Genomic DNA, 23,738 nt, shown 5'->3' with positions numbered 1-23,738 from the left:
CCCTCCTACGTGGGACTACAATTAGAATCACTAAAAAGTTTGGAAAACTCACCTAAAATTCGCTGGGAAGCCTGGGTGCACCAGAATTTCTGTATTTCTGTTCTGCAGCCCAACAGCAAGTTGCTCTTCCTCTTTTCTTTAAACCTTCTTCCACAAATTCTTTGGATTCCCCAAGTAGCTCTCTCTCTTCCCTAGCTTCCTCTCTCCCTCCCTGGAGCTTTTCCTGGCCTGATTTGGGCTGGCACCTACAACCAACAACTAAACTTCTCCTAACGGTTGAACAGCAGCAGCATAAGTTGCTGCCTGCTGAAAACACGCTAGACACCCCCCCCCTTCTTGACACGTTAGCTTCCCAGATACCTAACGAGTCAAAAGAGTGGTTCCCAGGGGTTTTAAAAACTAGGTTTCAGGCCACGTCATGCTTCCTACTTTTTACTAAAATTTTGGACAAATCTAGGTCTACAGTTTTCTGTAATGACAGGCTTCCGAGGGACTCAACTAACTTGTTTTGTTCCAGGCTGTAGGCTAATCCGTTTGAGCTGAAATTTCAAGAGTAAATCCCTCACTCAATGCAGATTATGTGTTTAAAATTTTACTTAGATTCATGGACTATATCCAGAGTTATTGCACTCTCAATCCGTGGAACCGTAAAATTTTCTGTAACAGCTGAAATTCCGACCTTTTTGAATTGATTTTGAATCAAACTTCCTGGGAAATTCCAATCCAATTTGCATCACAAAATTTTTGATATTCCCTCACCTTTCATGTGCATTCGGATTCTTATAATAAACTAGGTTAAAATCATGAAAATGCTTAATAACTAGTAAAAATTACTTAAGCTACCCTAACCCTGTTTCAGAGTGTTACATTTCTCCCCTACAAAAAAAAAATTTCGTCCTCGAAATTTAGTTACCTGAAATCTGGAATATATATGAATATTTTTTTCTCATTTGATCTTCTCTTTCCCAAGTAGCCTCTTCTGCATTTTGATTCTGCTAGAGCACTTTAACTAGGGGTATAACTCTATTGGGCAACTGTTTCACTTCTCTACTCAGAATCTGCACTGGCTTCTCTGGATAAGATAAATCTCTTTTTAATTCAACTGGTTCAGACCACAAAATATGAGAGGGATCTGAAGTATATTTTCTCAACATTGAAATGTGAAACACATTATGTATCTGGGAGAGTTCTGGTGGTAGTTCCAAGCGATACGCTACTGGCCCAATACATTCTATTATTTCATATGGCCCGGATAACCTTGGGTTTAATTTTCCTTTCTTTCCAAACCTCAGTATACCCTTCCAAGGGGAAACTTTGAGAAAAACTTTATCTCCTACACTAAAATATACATCTTTCCGTTTTGGATCTGCATAACTTTTCTGTCTATCCTGGGCTACCTTCAATCTTTCTTTACTCAATTTTATCTGATCTGAGGTGATCTGTACTATTTCTGGGCCCAACAATTTCCTTTCTCCCTCTTCATCCCAACATACTGGAGTTCTGCATTTTCTACCATAAAGGGCCTCATAAGGTGCCATGCCTATACTGGAATGATAACTGTTGTTGTATGCAAACTCCATTAATGGTAGGTATTCATCCCAACTACCTAAAAATTCTATCACACATGCCTGTAGCATATCTTCTAAAGTTTGAATAGTTCTTTCAGACTGTCCATCAGACTGCGGATGAAATGCAGTACTAAAATTCAACCTGGTGCCCAAGGCTCTTTGTAAACTTGGCCAAAATCGTGAAGTAAATCTAGGATCTCTATCTGACACAATTAAAATAGAAACCCCATGTCTACAAATGATTTCATCCACATACAGCTTTGCTAATCTATCCAATGCAAATGCTATCTTGATAGGCAGGAAATGAGCTGATTTAGTTAGTCTATCAACTATCACCCAAATTGCATCATTACCTTTACTTGTTTTTGGAAAACCCAAAACAAAATCCATTGTAATATGTTCCCACTTCCATTCTGTGATAGGTAGTGGCTGCAGTTTTCCAGCTGGACTTTGATGTTCTGCTTTAATCTGTTGGCATACTAGGCATTTAGATGCATATTCAGCTATTTCTCTTTTCATACCATTCCACCAATAACTTTGCTTAATGGTTCGGTACATCTTAGTACTTCCTAGATGCATAGCATAAGCCGAACTATGAGCTTCCTCCATTATTTGTTTTCTAAGATTACCGATCCCTGGAACACAAACATGGTTCCCATTCATCAAAATACCATTTTCTTTGATTATAAAATCTGTTCGAGATCCATTCTGAACAGCCTCAAAAATTTTTACCAATTGTGAATCCTGAGTCTGAGCTGTATGTATTTCATTCACCAATGTAGGTCTAACCTGAAAACTAGCCAATAAGGCTTTAGAATCTCCCACTGATAACTCAGCACCCAACATCCTCAATTCTGTCAATAATGGCAAATACACCGTCTTAATATGAGACAAGGTGGCTGTAGACTTCCGGCTTAATGCATCTGCCACTACATTAGCCTTTCCAGAATGATACTCAATTGTGCAATCATAGTCTTTAATAAGTTCTACCCGTCTTCGCTGTCTCAAATTTAGCTCTTTCTGGGTTAGCATATACTTTAAACTTCTGTGATCTGTGAATATCTGACATTTTTCCCCATACAAATAGTGTCACCACACTTTGAGAGCAAATACCACTGCAGCAAGTTCCAAATCATGTGTAGGGTAATTCAATTCATGGGGTCTAAGTTGTCGAAAAATATATGCAATTACCTTTCCTTGTTGCATCAACACACACCCCAACCCTTTGCGGGAAGCATCACTATAAACCACATAACCTCCTTCACTAGAAGGCAGGGCAAGCACAGGAGCAGTGGTCAGCCTACTCTTTAATTCATCCATGCTTTTCTGACATTCAGCAGTCCATTCAAATTTTATATTCTTTCTAAGCAGTTTGGTCATTGGGGAGGCAATGATTGAAAAGTTCTCAATAAATCTTCGATAGTAACCGGCTAAACCCATAAAACTTCTTACCTCTGTCTGACTAGTGGGTGATTCCCAGTTCACAATAGCATCCACTTTCTGTGGATCCACCAATACACCCTCTGCTGAAATCACATGACCAAGGAACCCCACTTTATCCAGCCAAAACTCACTTTTACTCAACTTAGCATACAGCCGTTCTCTCGAAGCACCTACAACACAGTCCTCAAATGTTCTCTGTGTTCTACTTCATCTTGGGAGTATACTAATATGTCATCAATAAACACAATCACAAATTTATCCAAGTATTGCTGAAATACTTGATTCATCAAACTCATAAAAGCCGCTGGAGCATTTGTTAGACCAAACGGCATCACTAGAAATTCATAGTGACCATACCAGGTCCTAAAAGCTGTCTTTGATACATCCTCGTTTTTGATCTTAAGCTGATGATATCCTGATCTGAGATCTATCTTTGAAAATACTCTAGCTCTTTGGAGCTGATCAAACAAATCATCTATATGAGGCAATGGATAATTATTTCGGATGGTTACTTTATTAATCTATCTATAATCAATACACAACCTCATAGTACCATCTTTCTTTTTAACAAACAACACCGGGGGGCCCCCAAGGTGAAATACTTGGTTTAATAAAACCCTTATCAAGCAATTCTTGCAACTGAGTCTTAAGCTCCCTTAATTCAACTGGAGCCATTCTATAAGGTGCCCTGGATATAGGTCTGGTATCTGGAATCAGATCAATACCAAACTCTACTGCCCTATCTGGTGGCAACCCCGGAAGTTCTTCTGGAAAAACGTCTGGGTACTCACAGACCACTGGAATATCTGCTAAGTTCAGCTTACTAGTCTTTGTATTCACCACACAGGCTAGATATGCATCATACCCTTTTCTAAGGGAAATATTTGCCACTAAAGCTGAAATAATACATGAGGGAAGCACTCGGCGTTCACCTGAAAAATATATCTCCCTGCCATCTAACATGTGAAAGTTTACTTCCTTCCTAAAACAATCTACTTTGGCTCGATGTGCAGCTAACCAATCCATACCCAAAATAGCATCAAAATCATGCATATCTAAAGGTATCAAGTTTGCTACCAACTCATGTTCACCTACCCGTACTGAACAATTTTGGTACACATGCTCTACTTTAAATGGCTCCCCCACTGGTATAGACACCATCAAACTACAGTCTAATAGACTCAAATTTTTATCAGTATGCATAGCAAACGCTGGTGACAGATATGAATGTGTAGACCCGGGGTCAATCAATATGTATGCATCATGATCAAATATAGATAATGTACCTGTCACCCCATCAAGAGTAGCCTGAGCCTCTTGTCTTGTCATGGCAAATACTCTGGCCTCAGCTCTTCATCGGCCCTGCACAGTGTTCTGCCTGCTCATATTAGTCTCCACTCTATTTGTTGGTGTACTAGCATTATAATTACTGCCCTTCACTGGAAGTTCTTGTGAGATAAAAGATCTTGGTGGAGGACCACTGTCCTGAACATTCCTAGGGCAATCTCTTTTCCGATGGCCCATTTGGCCACACCGGAAACATCCCTGGAACCCCTCTCTACACATTCCACGGTATAACTTTCCACAAGTCCTACACCGAGGAATCTGACTAACTGAGGTAGTTACTGGGCTAACTCCCCTGTTCAAGCTACCTTGATTCTCCCTTCTTCCAGTAACTCTACTTTCTGCTGGCTGTGGTACAGCTCTTTGTTCTGGTCTCCTAGGTACAAGACTAGTAAAAGCAAATGAATCTCTACTTAACTCTCCTGGCATCCTAAAATTTTGATTAGGCTGCCCAACCACAAAAGTCTTCCTTGGTGGCTGATGACTCCCTCCACCTAAGGAGAAACTTTGTGCACTCCTCTTGAACCTCTCCTGCCTCCGCCCATAAAACTCCCTTTCAATATCTTCTGCTCGGATAGCCCCTTCTATCAATTCTGAGAAATTATTATAGCCATGCATTCTTGTTTTGGCCCTCATATCAAGCCTCAATCCATCTTGAAATAATCTACACTTTTCTTTTTCTTCTGCTATAAAAGCTGGAGCAAACTGAGACAATTCACTAAACCTTGCTTCATAATCAGCTACCGTCATATTCTCTTGAGTCAAATTCAGAAATTCCCTTCTTTTCTAGTCTCGATACACAGTGGAGTAATACTGCTGATAAAATTCTCTACTGAAATCAGTCCAAGAAATTACAGATTCCTGCGACTGCCTTTCAACATATGACCACCAATTTCGGGCCCGGCCCTCTAACAGAAAGGTGGCAACACTCAACTTCTGCTCATCAGTACTTTTCATTAATGTGAACACCCTTTCCAACTTTTGAAACCAATTTTCTGCTTGTATTGGGTTTGTAGTACCCTGAAATTCTGTTGCCCCTAACTTTATAGCCCTCTCATAACTCTTTTCTACCTCAGCACCACTAGGCTGAAAATTAGGAGTAGATGCTACAGCAACTATGATAGCTTGAGTAAGTGTTGGGTTGTGGAGCCTGATCCATTTCCTTTTTTTTCTAGACCCCTATGTGCACTATGGTGGTGGAGGATCAAGGGAAGACAAGCCGGAAAGAGTTCGAGAAGATTCAGAGTTGAATCAGCAAAGAAAAAATCTTCAGCAAGGTCCGGAGTCGACTCCAGCAGACTTGGAGTCGACTCTGGCACGCAGGTAGACTTGGCACAGCTTTTGGAGTCGACTCTAGCAGACTTGGAGTCGACTCCCCAGTGTTGGAGTCGACTCGAGAACTCCAGGAGTCAACTCCCACAGGCAGACAGAGAGGCATTTTCTGTGGACTGTTGCCGAGTCGACTCGCAGAATTGTGGGAGTCGACTCGAGCACGATTTTCACGCGAGGCTGAGTTATGAACCGGATCCAAGCCAAGGTTTTTTGAGCCCTAATCAAAGTAAGAGATTGGGAGGTATATATAGACTTTTTGAGGGACACGAGAGGTATGTTGCAACCTAGAGAAACCCTAGAACTCATCAACGAGAGGTTCCAAAAGTAGATCCTTTGTGTGCATCAGGAAGACGACGTGTTGCTCGTCTTGAGAGAGATTGTTTGCTGTGAGAAAGAGAGTTTGTTCTCTTCTCTTGAATCTCTGTAACTTCCTTTGATCATATAGTGAAATATTGATCTGTGCGGCTGTGGACGTAGGAGCAAGAGACTCCGAACCACATAAACTTGAGTGTCTTGTGCGTTTGCTATTGTTTTTTGCCGTGTTCTTCTTTCTCCTACTATCTTTTATATTCCGCAATCGTAGGGTTGATCCTTAACAACTGGTATCAGAGCAATCTGGTTCGAAGGAAAAAGTGGGAGCAATGGCGGCTGAAGAAAGCAAGGTTAAGATTGACAGATTTGACGGCAAAGACTTTGGTTTCTGGAAGATGCAGATCGAAGATTATCTGTATCAGAAAAAACTTCATCTACCCCTTGAAGCTATGAAACCGACAGATATGTCACAGGCCGACTGGGATTTAATGGATCGTCAGGCTTTGGGAGTTGTTCGCTTGACGTTGGCTCGAAACGTTACGTTCAACGTTTTGGAAGAGAAGACAATAGCAGGTTTGCTGAAAGCACTGTCGAATATGTACGAAAAATCCTCGGCCTCCAATAAGGTGTACCTGATGCGCCGTTTATTCAATCTGAAGATGAGTGAAGGTTCCTCAGTTACGGATCACATCAATGAGTTCAATCTGATTACGAGCCAGTTGAGTTCGGTGGAAATCAGTTTTGAGGATGAAGTTCGTGCTTTAATTCTCCTATCCTCCTTGCCAGAAAGTTGGGGTGCAACGGTGACAGCTGTAAGCAGTTCCTGCGGCTCAAACAAACTGAAGTTTGAGGAGGTCCGAAATCTGATACTCAGTGAAGATATCAGAAGGAGGGAGTCTGGTGTGAAATCTAGTTCGATTCTGAACACATCTGAAGGTAGAGAAAGAACTGTGCAATGCAGTGAAAACCGTGGCAGATCGAAGTCTAAGAGGAGGAGCAAGTCTAGATCGAAAGGTGATGGCTGCTGGCATTGTGGCAAGATGGGCCACACGAGGAAGAATTGTTGGCTCAGAAAGAAGAATCCTAGCAAAGGGCAGAACGAGGAGTCCGCGAATGCAACCACAGATGAAGCCAACGATGCTTTGATTCTCAGCGTGGACAGTCCTATGGAATCGTGGATACTAGACTCTGGAGCTTCATTTCATTCTACCTCACAGGAGTGTATGCTAAATTACACTACAAGAGACTTCGGAAAGGTTTATCTCGCTAATGATGAGCCTTTAGATATTGTGGGGAAAGGTGAAGTTCATATCAGGATGCTGAATCAGTCAGTGTGGAAACTGAAGAATGTGAGGCATGTCCCAGGCTTGAAGAGAAACTTGATTTTTGTTGGGCAGCTTGACAGCGAAGGGTATGTTACTACCTTCGTAGGTGGTTCATGGAAAATTACCAAAGGAGCTACGGTGATAGCACGTGGGAACAAGTTGGGGACACTCTACATGACCAACGACACCAAGGATACGGTGGCATTAGCAGAGACAGGTGCAGATAGTTCTCTTTGGCATCGCAGACTCGGACATATGAGTGAGAAAGGTATGAAGATAATGGTGAAGAAGAACAAGCTAGCAGATCTGAAAACTATTGATGTAGGTCTCTGTGAAAACTGTATATTTGGGAAGCAGAAAAGGGTCAGTTTCTCAAAGGGTGGAAGAACACCGAAGACAGAAAAGCTAGAGCTTGTACACACAGATGTGTGGGGGCCTTCACCGGTTGCATCTCTTGGAGGCTCACACTATTATGTCACGTTCATCGATGACTCTACCAGAAAGGTTTGGATTTATTTCATGAAGCACAAATCAGAGGTATTTATCACCTTTAAGAAGTGGAAAAGTCTAGTAGATAATGAATCTGGTGCAAAGATAAAACGACTAAGGTCTGACAATGGCGGTGAGTATGACAGCAGTGAGTTCAAGGAATTCTGCGCAGTGAATGGAATCCGAATGGAGAAGACAATACCGAGCACACCACAGCAAAATGGGGTGGCTGAGCGAATGAACAGAACCCTGAACGAGAGAGCCAATAGTATGACGATCCATGCTGGTTTGCCCAAGATATTTTGGGCTGAGGCAGTCAACACCGCAGCGTATATGATAAACAGAGGCCCGTCAGTTTCCCTAGATTGCAAATTGCCTGAAGAAGAGTGGACTGGAAAATTAGTAAATTTGTCACACTTGAGGGTCTTTGGGTGTGTCTCATTTGTGCACATCAATGCAGAGAAAAGGGACAAGCTAGATGCAAAGTCCAAAAAATGTTTCTTCATTGGATACGGTACAGATGATTTTGGTTACAAGTTCTGGGATGCGCAGAACAAGAAAATCATCAGAAGCAAGGATGTGATATTCAATGAGCGAGTTCTCTATAAGGACAAGAATACTTCAGATCTTGAGAATGTAGGGGAGCAAAGCAAGGAAAAACAACAAGTTGAGTTGCAAGAGATTACAGAAGAAGACGTTGCCAAAAGAGCTCAGAGAAATCCTGAAAATTCAAAAACTGTTGCAACACAACCTCAACCAAGTATACCACAGCTGAGAAGATCTACAAGAATCTCGAGACAACCGGATAAATATTCATCCTCTTTACATTATCTGCTATTGACAGATGGAGGTGAACCCGAGTGTTATGAAGAAGCCATGGAAAGTGAAGACTCGATGAAGTGGGAGTTAGCCACGAAGGACGAGATGAAGTCCTTGGATAGAAATCAAACTTGGGAACTCAGTTCACTACCAGAAGGCAAGAAGGCTTTACAGAACAAGTGGATCTACAAAGTTAAAGAGGAACATGATGGCAGCAAAAGGTACAAAGCAAGGTTGGTTGTGAAAGGCTTCCAATAGAAGGAAGGTATCGACTACACTGAGATTTTCTCTTCGGTAGTCAAATATTCAACAATTAGAGTGATTCTGAGTATTGTGGCAGCAGAAAATCTATATTTGGAGCAGTTGAATGTTACGACTGCATTTCTCTATGGAGAGATTGATGAAGACATCTACATACAGCAACCTGTTGGCTTTGCAGTCCCTGGCAAGAAGAACCTTGTATGCAAGCTAAAGAGAAGTTTGTATGGTTTAAAACAGGCCCCGAGGTTGTGGTACAAAAAGTTCGATGCATTCATGATCAACAATGGTTTTGCAAAATGTCAAGAAGATCATTGCTGTTATCTTAAGGTACTTGATGGCAGTTTTATTATCTTACTCTTGTATGTTGACGATATGTTGATAGCCGGACCGAACCTACAAGAGATTGAAAGATGGAAGAAAGAACTATCAAGGGAGTTTGCAATGAAAGACATGGGTGCAGCAAAACAGATGCTTGGGCTGAGGATTGAAAGGGACAAGGTGGCTGGAACACTAAAGCTTTCTCAAGCTAACTATATTGATAAGGTGCTGAATAGATTCAATATGACAGATGCAGATCCTGTGAAGACACCTTTGACGAGCCACTTCAAACTTTCAAAAGAGCAATTACCCAAGGATGATGAGCTGAAGAATATGTCAAGGGTACCATATGCTTCAGCCGTAGGCAGCTTAATGTATGCTATGATATGCACGAGACCCGACATTGCACATGCAGTGGGAGCTGTGAGCAGATACATGGCCAATCCGGGTAGACAACATTGGGAGGCTGTCAAGTGGATCCTAAGATATTTGAAAGGTACCAGAAATGTAGGCTTGTGTTATAGAAAAGGCAGTCAAACACTACAAGGTTTTGTGGATGCAGACCTAGGAGGTGATACTGACACTAGAAGAAGCACCACAGGATATGTTTATACCGTAGGCGGGACAGCAGTGAGCTGGTTCTCACAACTGCAAAAGATCGTTGCTCTTTCGACAACTGAGGCAGAATATGTTGCCATTACAGAAGCCAGCAAGGAGATGATTTGGCTGCAGAACCTTCTGAAAGAGCTGGGCAGAGAACAGAACTGTAGTGTACTATTCTGCGACAGTCAGAGTGCTATTCACTTAGCTAAGAACCCAATGTTTCATGCGAGAACGAAGCACATACAACTGAGATATCACTTCATCAGAAAGTTGCTAGAAGATGGCAGTTTGTTACTTGAGAAGATTCAAGGAGTAAAGAATTCAGCTGATATGTTGACTAAGACAGTCACTACAGAGAAATTGAGGTGATGCATGGCCTCAATTGGCCTCCAAAGATAGTTGAATGGAGATGCCGCACAGAGAATACAGATCAAGATATGGAAGTTTGTTTATTTTTAAGATAGATGCACGACTGGATGTATCAATCTCCAAGTGGGAGAGTTGTTGGGTTGTGGAGCCTGATCCATTCACTTTTTTTTCTAGACCCCTATGTGCACTATGGTGGTGGAGGATCAAGGAAAGACAAGCCGGAAAGAGTTTGAGAAGATTCAGAGTTGAATCAGCAAAGAAAAAATCTTCAGCAAGGTTCGGAGTCGACTCCAGCAGACTTGAAGTCGACTCTGGCACGCAGGTAGACTTGGCACAGCTTTTGGAGTCGACTCTAGCAGACTTGGAGTCGACTCCCCAGTGTTGGAGTCGACTCGAGAACTCCAGGAGTCGACTCCCACAGGCAGACAGAGAGGCATTTTCTGTGGACTGTTGCCGAGTCGACTCGCAAAATTGTGGGAGTCTACTCGAGCACGATTTTCACGCGAGGCTGAGTTATGAACCAGGTCTAAGCCATGGTTATTTGAGCCCTAATCAAAGTAAGAGATTGGGAGGTATATATAGACTTCTTGAGGGACACGAGAGGTATGTTGCAACCTAGAGAAACCCTAGAACTCATCAACGAGAGGTTCCAAAAGTAGATCCTTTGTGTGCATCAGGAAGACGACGTGTTGCTCGTCTTGAGAGAGATTGTTTGCTGTGAGAAAGAGATTTTGTTCTCTTCTCTTGAATCTCTGTAACTTCCTTTGATCATATAGTGAAATATTGATCTGTGCGGCTGTGGACGTAGGAGCAAGAGACTCCGAACCACATAAACTTGAGTGTCTTGTGCGTTTGCTATTGTTTTTTGCCGTGTTCTTCTTTCTCCTACTATCCTTTATATTCCGCAATCGTAGGGTTGATCCCTAACAGTAAGTACTCCAATCAAATCTGATAACCCAGAAATATGCGCCTGTGCTGGTACATTAGGTGGAGAATCATGCACATGCTCATGAACTGGTGATACCTCTGCCTCCATTCTTGGGGCAGAAGATGAAACACTAGGTGAAATCCTATTAGATTGGCCATCCCTATCAACTTTTCTTGGTCTACCCCGACCTCTACTTCTGACTGATGGTCGTTCTCCACCAGAACCTAATCTTGTCTGTACCATCTCCCTACATCACAAAAATGGAAATGATCAGACCGACTGAAAATAACTTTATTATGCATATGCCCATGCAATCTAATCCCTTTGCTCTGATACCAACCGCTGTGGGATCCCTTCCCACAGTAGGTTAGTCGGGTACAGTACCGAGCAGAGTTTCTATTAGCAGCTTGTGCCGCGGTTCACAAGTTACTATTAAAAACTTGTCAATTACTATACCAACCAACCAACCAATAAAAATTAACACATACTAAACCTGTCAGTTTAATTAATTTAACTCACTTTAATCATAACTAAAAGCAACCCAAGCTTTCATTTATAACTTAAAGTCTACTATACATAGCTCAAAATATAACAAACTTTACATCTGTCTCAATTTACTTTACATTCCACCCCACCTATATGCATAATACAAAGGTTTTTCCTTTCACTCAGAGGAGCATGGCCAACCTTCTATGACAAACTTCTAGGATGATGCTGATGCGGTACCTTTATAATGTTATGACTCTACCGATCTGCAAAAATTTACAGAAAAAGAAAGGGATGAGACCTAAGTCCCAGTAAGTGGATAATCTGTTAACCATGAGGAAATAAGAGGTTTCAGCTGTGATACTTATTTACATACATTAAATATAACGTGTTTATGCCACATATGAAACATTTGCATTTGATTTTAAAGCACTTAGATTTCAACTCCATAAGAAACCTGCTATTTGCCAATAGTACTACAACTAGCAGGAAATAAAGCTGTTGCTTTACAATAAAGCAATAATAAAATCGCCTTGCTCAAGTCTTTTTTTCTGGACCGTAGAGTCCACTTTCCTTCCCTGAGGAATTTGATACATAGAACATTCGCATAGGTTCTGAAATCATTATGCTTAAAAATAATACATTTGTTGCTCAGTCATATGTATACATAGCTTAAATATTGAAAATCATGGCTCCCGCGAGCCCTACTGCCGGTCACTCGCATGAGGCACCATGCTCATGAGTAGCCCGACAGTCCTAGGCGTGGGATCTAAGGGATGTGCCTCTTGATGAGAGGGCATATCATGATAGTATGATATAGGAAAGTTATGGAGAGATAAGATGTAATCCTTATCTGATAAAAAGATAAGAATGTCTTATCCGTAACTAACCAAGGAAGTACCTCTTCATGCCATCATCATCAAGGAGAGAGAGTTATGTCATCATCCAATGATTTGATGATGATCCAAGGGCTCCAATCCAAGGTGCCTCATCATGATCCCATTATGTCTTCATCCAATGGATGATGAAGATCAAATGGTCATGATTAAAGGCCCTACCTAACCCAATCCAATTGGGTTCAAACCACCTCACCATTATGTCTTCATCCAACAGTAGATAAAGATCCAACGGTCTAAAATGAATGATTTATCAAATCTAATCCAATCAGACTCAAACCAAGCCAATTAGGTGCCAACTCTTGGCTAACTCATATTAGGATATGATCTAATCAAATTAGATCAATTAAGAATCAGATTTGAATTGAATTCGAATCATATTCGAATCAAAAGCTAAGGTTTGCAACACCTGCTAGGATATTTATCTTGCAAACATGATCTAATCCAATTAGACCCTTGATCAGTTTCCTTATGTGTGATCCATTGGGTTCCATACTTAGCCAGCAATAGGTGTGAGTGCGAGTTGACCCAACTTGATTAGAATTCTTCTAATCGATTTAAGTCCAAACTGCGCGAACCCGAACTTAACAATTAGAGTCCTTTCTAATTGGGGATCGAATTAAACTCTTTAATTTGATCAAACCTATAAGACAAGATTGACATCAAGCAACGTATCATGTCTACCCAAAAAATATGGAATTTGGTGGAAATACCAAAAATATCCTTCAATGGCAAGTTACCGTGCAATTTAATCCTTTAATTAAATTGCATCCCGAATATGTATATGAGTATGAATGTATGTCAAACTCAATTTCATATTCATATTTCTCTTAATCTTCTAATGATAATTCGAATCATGAAATATTAGAAACTCTTTCTAATTTTCATTTTGCTTTGATTAAAGACTCCCTGAATTATCATATGATTAGAATAAATGGGATGCGATCTTCTCTTACTAGAAGTGATTGATTCCTTGTTGACCTACTCATAATCTTCGTACACAATTTACCATATCCAGAAGACCCCGTACACAACTTAAAGATATGAATGAGTGTGAACCAAAATATGGGTTCATGTGCACAAGATACCATGGTGATCTCAGGTCAAAGGATCAGTTGCACAACTCCCACTAAGAGAATCATCTTTTGACATGTAAGTAAGACTTTATAAGATTTTTCTTTGTAGGTCAATTCAGTGAACTCATTCCTCTAATGAGCACCTACATCTTTGTATTAGTATCTCCATACAAGTGATTGTGAGATCAATCACCCTCTGCATCGAGCATACATAAGATCTGCCAGTCTTGCCGGTAAACATTGATTCCCGACTCAATGTACCAACGACTGAAAATATTTAAGATTAGGGTTTTAGGATTTTAGGTCTCACAAGTATGATCTCATCATAGCCCTAAAACCATTGCCCTAATCTAAAGGATTCATCACAAATATAATAAACAGCGTATGATGAAACATAATGTCTTTATTCATAATTAAATGTCATGTACATGATTTGGACAAATCAAAAGAAAATTCTTCGCAATACATATTGCGATTGGCTTGTAGGGCATCTATTCTTTCATATTCGGCATAGTTCCTTCTGCATTGGCCGGATGTGAACCTAAGCACCGCGGTCTGGTTTTTAATGACCGGACGTAAGACGGAAAAATTTGAAGACGTGGTTAAGTTCTTAAAGGCAAAGCCACGTGAATCGAAGACATAAAGGAATTAAAGGAGAAAAAAGTTTACTTCATTAACACTAAAAGGCGAAAAGCCAAGTACAAAAAGAATTGATCTCAAGGTCAGACAAAATACAAAAGGCCTCCCAGATCACCGACTTTACAAAGAAGAAAAAGAAAATGTACACTTAAGCCAAAGGCTTAACTGACCTGTTCCACCTCGGGTCAACTTCAGGAGAGGTTCTCGCTCTCAGCCTTGGTAGCGGGCGTCGTCGTGGCCTTGGCAGCAGCTTCAATGAGGTCTACCGCCCCAACAGTGGATCCATGCGTCTCCACTGACTCGTCCGCCTCGGCATTGTCGTCCAAGCACGGGCACAAGCCACTAAGGTCGACCCCGGGACATAGTTTCTGGGTTTGGTCCTGGCAATTGTCAAAACCCCAGACCAAGGTCCGCCGTACCGGTACCGGTCGGCGTACCGGTGGCGGCCCGGACCGGTACGAAACCGTCCGTACCGGTCCATACCGGTGGCGTACCAGTCCGTACCGGTCCGAACCGTGCCGAACCGGTCCCGTACCGGTTCCGTACCGGTTCTTCAACAATAAATTACCGGTACCGGATTTTACGCTGATCCGGTACCGGTCCCAGGCCGGACCGGTACGTACCGGCCCGTACCGGCCGGTACGGACCGGTATGGCAGACCATGCCCCAGACCATAGCGTTCGCCGCCGCCTTCGCCAACTCGTCCATATACTCTCCGGACTCGCGGAAGTTCTGGACGGCCATTGAAACTTGCTCCTTAGCAAGCCGGTCAAGCTCCCCAGCCTTATGCTCTAGAGCTTCAATTTTGCGCCCTTGATTGGCTAGCGCAGACCCACTATCATCCTCCATGAATTCGGGGTGAGCTGCGCTGGGACTAAGTAGTAAGTCGCCAGAAGCTCGTTCACGAACCCATGTAAGGGGAATCTCAGTCCCGCTTGGAGTGTATCCATGTACACCCCAATCCGACCCTCGGGAGGATCGTCGACGCGAGCCCCGGGACCAGAGAGTTCCAAAGTGAACCCTAAGGGAATGAAAAACTATCCCCTAACATGGGACAGTTCTTCCCCGACCATGCAAGAGCTAAGTCCATACGGGTCGGGGCTCCCATCAAGCTCCGCTTCCTCCGACGACGAAGAAACCCGAGCTTGAGATGGGCCCGCACCAAGCACTAGAGCCCTCGAGGGTGACCCCATTGCCTCGCCCACAGTAAAGGAAGAAAATGAAAAAAAAGGAAAGTCCCTCCGAGCAACCAACAAAGGGTAAAGACGCCTACCTAGGGGACTCACCAAAGAAAAAAGACAGAAAAAGAGCCGCCGAAAGGTCCGCCGGAAAACTCCGAATTACTCCGTGAACCTCCAGAAAGGTTCGGAAAGAAGGCGACGACAGATAAAGAAAGGAAGAAAAATAGGGATCCCAAAGATCTCCCTCTCAAGGCTTTATATAGCCTGCCTTAGCGGCTCCGATCTACTTCCCGACACGGTGGGACGATCAGATTTCGCCACGCGGCGACCCTCGAGACCGCCATAGCAAATCTTCCCCCAGGCTGTCATACTAAAGGCCGGTCATCATGGCAGATGCTTTTGAAAACTGAGCATTAATGAGGCCCTCGCGTTCCACCCGGCAACGCTTCGAAAGGAAGTGCGCACGCAAGGCATTAAAGGAACTCTAGCAACCTTTTCCACTTCAGCTGACGTGGCGACTTAATCTGCCCAAGCTCGCTTCACGCGATGCGACCAAAAGGGACCGGCCCTTAATATACATACCCGATTCGGTACACGCCTCTTTTTGCTTATCTAACTGAAGCGCTGGACGACTAGAAGTCTGACTACTTCCCTCGTCCGAACCACAAGGTAACTTGACCTCGAAAGTGGGGGGCAAATGATAGAGAAAAAAATGGATCATCCAGCCCACAACTAAAAGGCCGTCCAGTTTCGGCCCAGTAAACATCAACGACGATCGGTTGAATCTTCACCTCAGCCCAGGGCCATCTCGTCCTCGAGACCCCGCCGAAAGCTCCACCAACTCCGGACATTCGCCGACTCTCCTGACTAAGTTCGAGGTACCTCCAGACAATCGCCAACCCACCCCGACTAAGCTCGAGGCGCCAACCCCAGCGATACGCAGCATACGCTCTGATCCTCGAGCTCGGAGCGCTCTCCCGAGCACATCTCGTAATCCGGAAAGCCGAGCTACTCCTAGTATCCGCCAAGCCGACCTCATCAAACGCATAACGAGACTACTTAACGAGCTCGGCCTCGTCAATGACCACACCCATGTGCGGGCCTACCCTCACTTACGTGGCCGTACTCCCCACACTGCCGTGTCACGTCTCCATAACCGGCCAACAACAGTCAGATGGCACCTCGACTACTCCGACCATACCCTGCTGTGACTGTCAACGCCCTACCGTTCTCAAGAACGGGCTGTACCGCACATCACCAGCCAACCTGAGCTGCGCGCCATCCGGCTCAAAGTCATGCCCCCTCATGATGGGGACTGACAATACCTTCGTCATCTGGGCCACTCCACCGAGGCTATAAATAGCTCGGTCAGGTAATTTCAAAAGAACCTTTTGGCTGGACCAAATCTACCCACTCTAACTTGATCGTCGAGGGGCCCTCACTGGGAACACCGATGAGGCTTTGTGCAGGTCCGCGGCCGTCGCGCATGAGGTGGCTCACGTCTTTTCCTTTCCAGCTTCGGCGGCTCCCTCAGCTCCACCGGCATGGTCATCCTCGGGCCAGATTTGAACCACAATAAACATGATACTATATTGATCAGTATTATTTTTCTTTATTAGCATAATTCTATATTGGTCAGTATTATTTTTCTTTGTTAGCATGATTTGTTTAGAGTGATTTTAGAAATCACATAGCAACTTGTATCAGCGAATATTATTATTTTTTATTTGCATCATCTTATATCAGTCTATATTACTTTTTTTGTATGGAATCTGTACATGAGTATATATAACTCTCGAGATGTATCGAATATGATGGAATTGAGAAATAAAATCATTTTTTTCTCTCTTCTCTTATTTTCTTTTCCTCTTCTTCTGCGTGTTGTCAATCCTTGACTTCCTCCACCACAGCTTGGTATCTGTTGGGGGAAAAATGGACCACCCCACAAATACAATTAAAGCACCCAAATCCGAGAGCAGGCCTGAGCTCATGCAGGCCGAGCTCATGCAGTCTGAGCCGAGCTCATGAGGCCGAGCTCATGAGGTCGAGCTCAGAAGACCGAGCTCATGAGGCCGAGCTCATGCAGACTGAGCTCAGAAGACCAAGCTCATGCAGTCCGAGCCGAGCTAATGCAGACCGAGCTCAGAAGACCGAGCTCATGCAGTCCGAGCCGAGCTCATCAGGCCGAGCTCAGAAGGCCGAGCTCATGCAGTCCGAGCCGAGCTCATCAGGCCGAGCTCAGAAGGCCGAGCTCATGCAGTCCGAGCCGAGCTCATGCAGTCCGAGCTCATGCAGTCTGAGCTCATGCAGTCCGAGCCGAGCTCATGCAGTCCGAGCCGAGCTCATGCAGTCGGAGCTCAAAAGACCGAGCTCATGCAGGCCGAGCTCATGCAGTCCGAGCCGAGCTCATGCAGTCCGAGCTCAGAAGGCCGAGCTCATGCAGACCGAGCTCAGAAGGCTATCGAGCACAGAAGGCCGAGCTAACCTCAGAAGGCCGACCTCGTCGTCCACATGCTGCGGCCATGCCCTGCAGCAGCCTCACCGCACCATGCTTTACCTGCCGGTCACGCCACGACATATCAACCAGGGACCATACCCTGCTACGACTGTCAATACCTCACCATTCCCAAGAATGGACTGCACTGCGCGCCACAAGCAAGCTCTGGCTGCGCGCCATCTCCTCCCATGATGAAAACGGGCCATCCACGGCAACTCATTACTTCACATGCCCACGTCCAATCGTAAAGGTAACCCATTAATTCGTCTAGTCACATCACAGGTAACCCTGGCACTCCCCCTATAAAAGGAGAGCTTCTCTCTCTAAAAAGGGACTTCTTCCTCCCAAGGGAGGGCTTCGGACTTCTACATACAGTCCCTCTCCTTCTCCAAAATTAAGCCCCCCTCTGACTTAAGCATCGAAGGGTCGGCGCCGGAAACCCTGGCCACTGGTATTTTGCAGGTCTTCCGGAGGACGCCGCCCGCCGACGGACCGCCACCCGCCATTCTCGCACCGGAGCTCCTCCTTCTCAGCCGACGGCCGCCCCCGGGTCCAATTTCCAGCAACAATTCGCGCTAGAGGAAGGGCCCGAGTTGCAGCCATGAAACTAAGGAGCAGAGGAGCCTTTAATGCCTCTCGGCATCATGCTCTAAGTCCCGAACGCTCAGTCCAGAATTCACCACCAAGATCTTCGGTAGATCAAGTTCCACAAGTCCAACCCGAGCACTTCGACGCGCTAGTGCAGCAAGTCCAAGCGCTAGCCATTGCAGCCCAAAGCCTGCAACAAGTGGAGGCCCCTCCTGTGCCGCCTCCACGGGTTCATGTTAAGCAGAGGAAGAAACTTTCTCCCGAGCCATCTCGAATCAGGCATGGTTCCCACTGCAACGACATATGTGGGGGCAACCAGTGAGAAGTAGTAGCCCAAGTCTCACGTCAACGAGTTGGAGGAAAAGAGAAATAAAAGCTGAGGTCTGGAGAAGGAGAGTTATGAAGCTTTAAAATGGGATTGTAAGCCTCTATGGCAAAGGGTACAGCCCCATTAAATCCCATTGTCCTTCCAAGTCTTCTGTCTTCCGGCAGCAAGTAAGAAACCAGCATGTACTCCCTCCTCACGGGTGTAAGTCCTCAGGACGGCGCCGGCGACATTGCTCTCCTTCAGAGCGTCGCCATCACCGAAGCCCCCGTCGAGCTCATGCAGGCCGAGCCGAGCTCAGAAGGCCGAGACCAGAAGGCTGCCGAGCTCATTCAGGCCGAGCTCATGCAGGCCGAGCCGAGCTCAGAAGGCCGAGCTCGTCATCCACATACTGCAGCCACGACCTGCAGCAGTCTCATCCAGGCCAAGTCGAGCTCAGAAGGCCGAGCTCAGAAGGCCGAGACCAGAAGGCCGAACACAGAATGCCGAGCTCAGGCCGCCGAGCTCAGAAGGCTGTCGAGCTAAGAAGACCGCCTAGCACAGAAGGCCGAGCTCAGAAGGCCGCCGAGCACAGAAGGCCGAGCTCAGAAGGCCGCCGAGCACAGAAGGCTGCCGAGCTCCGAAGCCCGAGCTCAGAAGCCCGAGCGCAAAACGCCTCCCCCAGAAAATCGAGCTTAGAAGGCCGGTGCTGAGCCAAGTCCTGAGAAACTTCGAAGCTCGAGAGCCATCAAAATATCTCCAAAAGGTATAGGACGCCACTTTGGCTTCTAATAATTTCACTATTTTATCTATTTCTAGGTCGGAGAATCCAAAAAACGACCTATGGGTATCTCTATCTCCAACGTCGCCCCGCTCCGAATAAGGGCGCACGATCGCCAACGAACGAAGTCCATCTCCTGTATGTGTCTCCAATGATGCCCCGACCAAGCTCGGGACGCCTATTCGACGCCCTTCGACGACATTCGATGCCATTCGATGCCCTTCGACGCCCTTCGACGCCATTCGACGCCCTTCGACGACATTCGACGACCTTCGACGCCCTTCGACGACATTCGACGACCTTCGACGCCCTTGGACGACATTCGACGCCATTCGACGACATTCGACGCCATTCGACGACATTCGACGATATTCGACGTCATTCGACGACATTCGACGACATTCGACGCCATTCGACGCCCTTCAACGATATTCGACGCCATTCGACGACATTCGACGCCATGCGACACCACTTCGACGACATCCGACGCCATGTCAACGCCGTTTGACGCCATGTCAACGCCGTTCGACGCCCTTCAATGCCTCCTATGACAACACGCCCCGATCTGAGTGGGGGCACCCTGCTGAGTCGACCACTAACCAAAGAAGGCCGCTGAGTCGACCTGAAGCACTTAGCTCCAACTACATGAGAGGTACACCCTACTTGGTACGTACATCTCCATAGACATTTTGCTATATTACAGGATGATCGATGACTGGACTACTTCCTTCGCTCGAGCCAAAAAGCAGCTCGAACTTGGAAGTCAGGGGATAGTGTTGGGGAAAAAATGGACCACCCCACAAATACAATTAAAGCACCCAAATCCGACAGCAGGCCTGAGCTCATGCAGGCCGAGCAGGGCCGGCCCGAGCGCCTCAGTAGCCTAAGGCCTCGGGCCAATGGAAGGCCTCCGGGAGCAGAAGCTGGCTACGAGTCTTCTCCCTTGATGGAAGGGAGGTGGAGGGTTTCCTAGCCTGCAGAGGGGCAATTGGGGAAGTTGGGGACAGTAGTTTTGTTTTGGGTGGAGAGAGAGAGAGAGAGGAGGGATTTGGTTGGCTTGATACACGCCTGAAGCCACTCTTATCTTTCATCCCTTCTCTTTTTTGGTTTTGGTCTTGGTTTTCCTTCCCTCACAAGTCATTACTCCTGATCCAGCTGGGCCATCAGAAAGAAAGATAGGGGGATTGGAGATGGACTTCTTGGAGGGTGGAGATTCTTTTAATTTTCTCCTCTCGGTTTCTTCTCCCCTCTTGGGTGGTAGAGAGAGAAAAGGAGGGAGGAGGTTGAATGGCTGCTATGCCGTGATGTTGCAGTTGCAGCTTCGGTGCTCACTTGAAGGGGGAGATGGTCTTTAGCAAAAGAAAAGGAGGGTAGAGAAAGAGAGGGAGGGAGGGGGGGTTGAATGGCTGATGTGCCGTGATGTTGCAGTGGCTGCTTGGGTACTCACTTGAAGGGAAGATGGTGGGATGGGACTTTTATTAATTAGATGGAGTGAATTTCCCATAATGACCCTACTTTCTCTTATAGAGAGGTCCCTTTCTGGACAAATTCTTTGACCGTGAAGCGCCATGGGATGACCTTTTCCTATTCTGCTCTTGCTTCACATGGTAAACAGTATTGCCAAGAACAGTTTCATGGGCCCTTTTTTTTAAGTATTTTTTTTAATATTTTCATTCAAGAATTATATTAAATTGAAGAGCCTTTTTGTCTACCTTTATTAGATTCATGCATCTTTGTTGAAATAGTGTACTTGACCGCAATCTATTTCCATAATATTTTTTTAAGTATTTTATATTTATTAAAAAATTTATTATTAAAAAAAAAGCCCCATTTATTGAATTCGCCTTAGGCCCCCAGATGTATTGGGCCGCCCCTGAGGCCGAGCTCATGCAGTCCGAGCCGAGCTCATGAGGCCGAGCTCCGAAGACCGAGCTCATGAAGCCGAGCTTATGAGGCCGAGTTCAAAAGACCGAGCTCCGAAGACCGAGCTCATGCAGACCGAGCTCATACAATCCGAGCCGAGCTCATGAGGCCGAGCTCGTGCAGACCGAGCTCATGCAGTCCGAGCCGAGCTTAGAAGACCGAGCTCATGCAGGCCGAGCTCAGAAGGCCGAGCTCATGCAGTCCGAGCCAAGCTCATGCAGTCCGAGCTCAGAAAACCGAGCTCATGCAGTCCGAGCTTAGAAGACCGAGCTCATGCAGGCCGAGCTCATGCAATCCGAGCCGAGCTCATGCAGTCCGAGCTCAGAAGACCGAGCTCACGTAGGCCGAGCTCATGTAGACCGAGCTCAGAAGGCTGCCGAGCTGACCTCAGAAGGCCGACCTCGTCGTCCACATGCTGCGGCCATGCCCTGCAGCAGTCTCACCGCACCATGCTTTACCTGCTGGTCATGCCACTACATATCAACCAGGAACCATACCCTGCTACGATTGTCAACGCCTCACCATTTCCAAGAATGGACTGCACTGCGCGCCACAAGCAAGCTCTGGCTACGCGCCATCTCCCCCATGATGGAAACGGGCCATCCACGGCAACTCATTATTTCACATGCCCACGTCCAATCGTGACGGTAACCCATTAATTCGCCCAGTCATATCACAGGTAACCCTGACACTCCTCCCATAAAAGGGGAGCTTCTTCCTCTAAAAATGGGCTTCTTCCTCCCAAGGGAGGACTTCGGACTTCTACATACAGTCCCTCTCCTTCTCCAAAATTAAGCCCCCCTCTGACTTAAGCATCGGAGGGCCGGCGCCGGAAACCCCGGCCACCGGCATTTTGCAGGCCTCCCGGAGGACGCCGCCCGCCGACGGACCGCCACCCGCCATTCTCGCGCCGAAGTTCCTCCTTCTCAGCCGACGGCCGCCCCCGGGTCCAATTTCCAGCAACAGTATCTATTCCTGCAACACACCCCCCCCCCCCCCCCCCCCCCCCCCCCACCCCAACACACAAAAGGATTTAACACAACATATATCTGTCACCCATTGACAACATAAATCATGGTCTCATGTTAACTCTTAAAAGGACCGCCCATTTAACACAGCTTGCAAGCAGATGGGAGTTAAGCAAGGTGTTATTCTGTTATTTCGAGGACTTTGAAAAAAAATGTGGCATTGCAGATCTCCAATTTAGAGACACTGCATCCTATTATTAGCAAATTCTCCATTATTCTACTTCGAAAAAACACCAGAAGACATAATTCAGCACAACCAAATCAGAAAACCCAGAAAACCGGATGATAGAAGTGGTTCAATTCCCAGATTTAAACTCTTTATCCATCAAACAAGTCCCAACAGGAGTAGGAAAAGCCACCGAAGTTCCTTGCGCTTGAAAAAAAAAAAAGAAGCATACGAGCAAAGGAAAAGTAGAAACACCACCACCTGTTAACCACGAAAACGCCCAGGAGGAAGCAAGAGAGACAGAGAACAGAAACCCATGTCGTGGAGACTCCGCCCGCCACCTTCTGGTGCTTGGTTCCCGGCAACGTGCCCATCTCTCCTCCCCTTTCGAAAGCTCCCCACCCTCTCTCAGCAGAGCCTTCGACTCATCGCTTCAGCAGCAAGCGGCAGGAGAAACCCCTCGATCGCAGCTACGAGAAGAGAAGGAAATGCTCTGAGCTTGCTTAGAGGGGCTTTTCCCAAAAGCCCAACACCATTGCAGTGGGGAAGATGGAGCTCGATATCGGACTGCCTATTATTATTATTATATACTAATTGTAAATTGGTGTTTGTACATCCATTAAGCGGGCTTTTGTCAGAGTTGGCAGGAGCACATTTTGGTATACTATTGAAAGGGCTAGTGCGGTCGCCTCCTCATGTTATTTCCACCCCTACCCTCTATCACTGACGTGCCCGTACATTTTACTGGTTCAAATTTTAAAAATTGTGTTCTTCTGGGACTCTGGGCCTCCGTGCTCTTTACTCTGCTGCGGCACTCGTTACTTGCCATGTGGTCCTCACCAATAATTTTTTAGCTCGTTTCAGGAGTCTATTCTGAATATTTTAACTTAAACACAATCTCCACCGGCAAAATGGTTGCTTCAAAGAGAGGAGAAGGTCGCCTTTGGTTCAAATCATGGTCCAGACTAGCAGTCGTTGTAACAGTTGTTTTGGGAGCTTCCAACACCTGTGCTTGCACCTTTCTTCTTCTTCTTTCCTTCTTTTCTTCTTTTTTTTCTTTTT

At 45.6% G+C, this 23,738-nt stretch overlaps 1 protein-coding gene across 6 annotated transcripts in view; it reads right to left on the bottom strand.

Annotated features, from left to right (window-relative positions):
- Positions 1 to 23,259, bottom strand: part of LOC103697780 (beta-1,6-galactosyltransferase GALT31A) — a 101,266-nt gene extending 78,007 nt beyond the window's left edge. For 2 of the 6 annotated variants that reach the window (XM_039116819.1, XM_039116818.1), the window contains exon 1: positions 22,938 to 23,259. In XM_039116819.1, coding sequence (XP_038972747.1) covers positions 22,938 to 23,050 — 113 coding nt within the window. In that variant the 5' untranslated portion in view covers positions 23,051 to 23,259. Of the gene's footprint in view, positions 1 to 52; positions 5,491 to 22,937 lie in introns of those variants that run through there. The other 4 variants (XR_005507258.1, XM_039116821.1, XM_039116816.1 and 1 more) reach the window with 4 other exon arrangements.
- Positions 23,260 to 23,738: the final 479 nt, after the last annotated feature.

Source organism: Phoenix dactylifera, unplaced genomic scaffold (assembly GCF_009389715.1).
Source record: "Phoenix dactylifera cultivar Barhee BC4 unplaced genomic scaffold, palm_55x_up_171113_PBpolish2nd_filt_p 000140F, whole genome shotgun sequence".
Taxonomy (NCBI): domain Eukaryota; kingdom Viridiplantae; phylum Streptophyta; class Magnoliopsida; order Arecales; family Arecaceae; genus Phoenix; species Phoenix dactylifera.
This window is presented reverse-complemented; position numbering and strand designations above follow the sequence as displayed.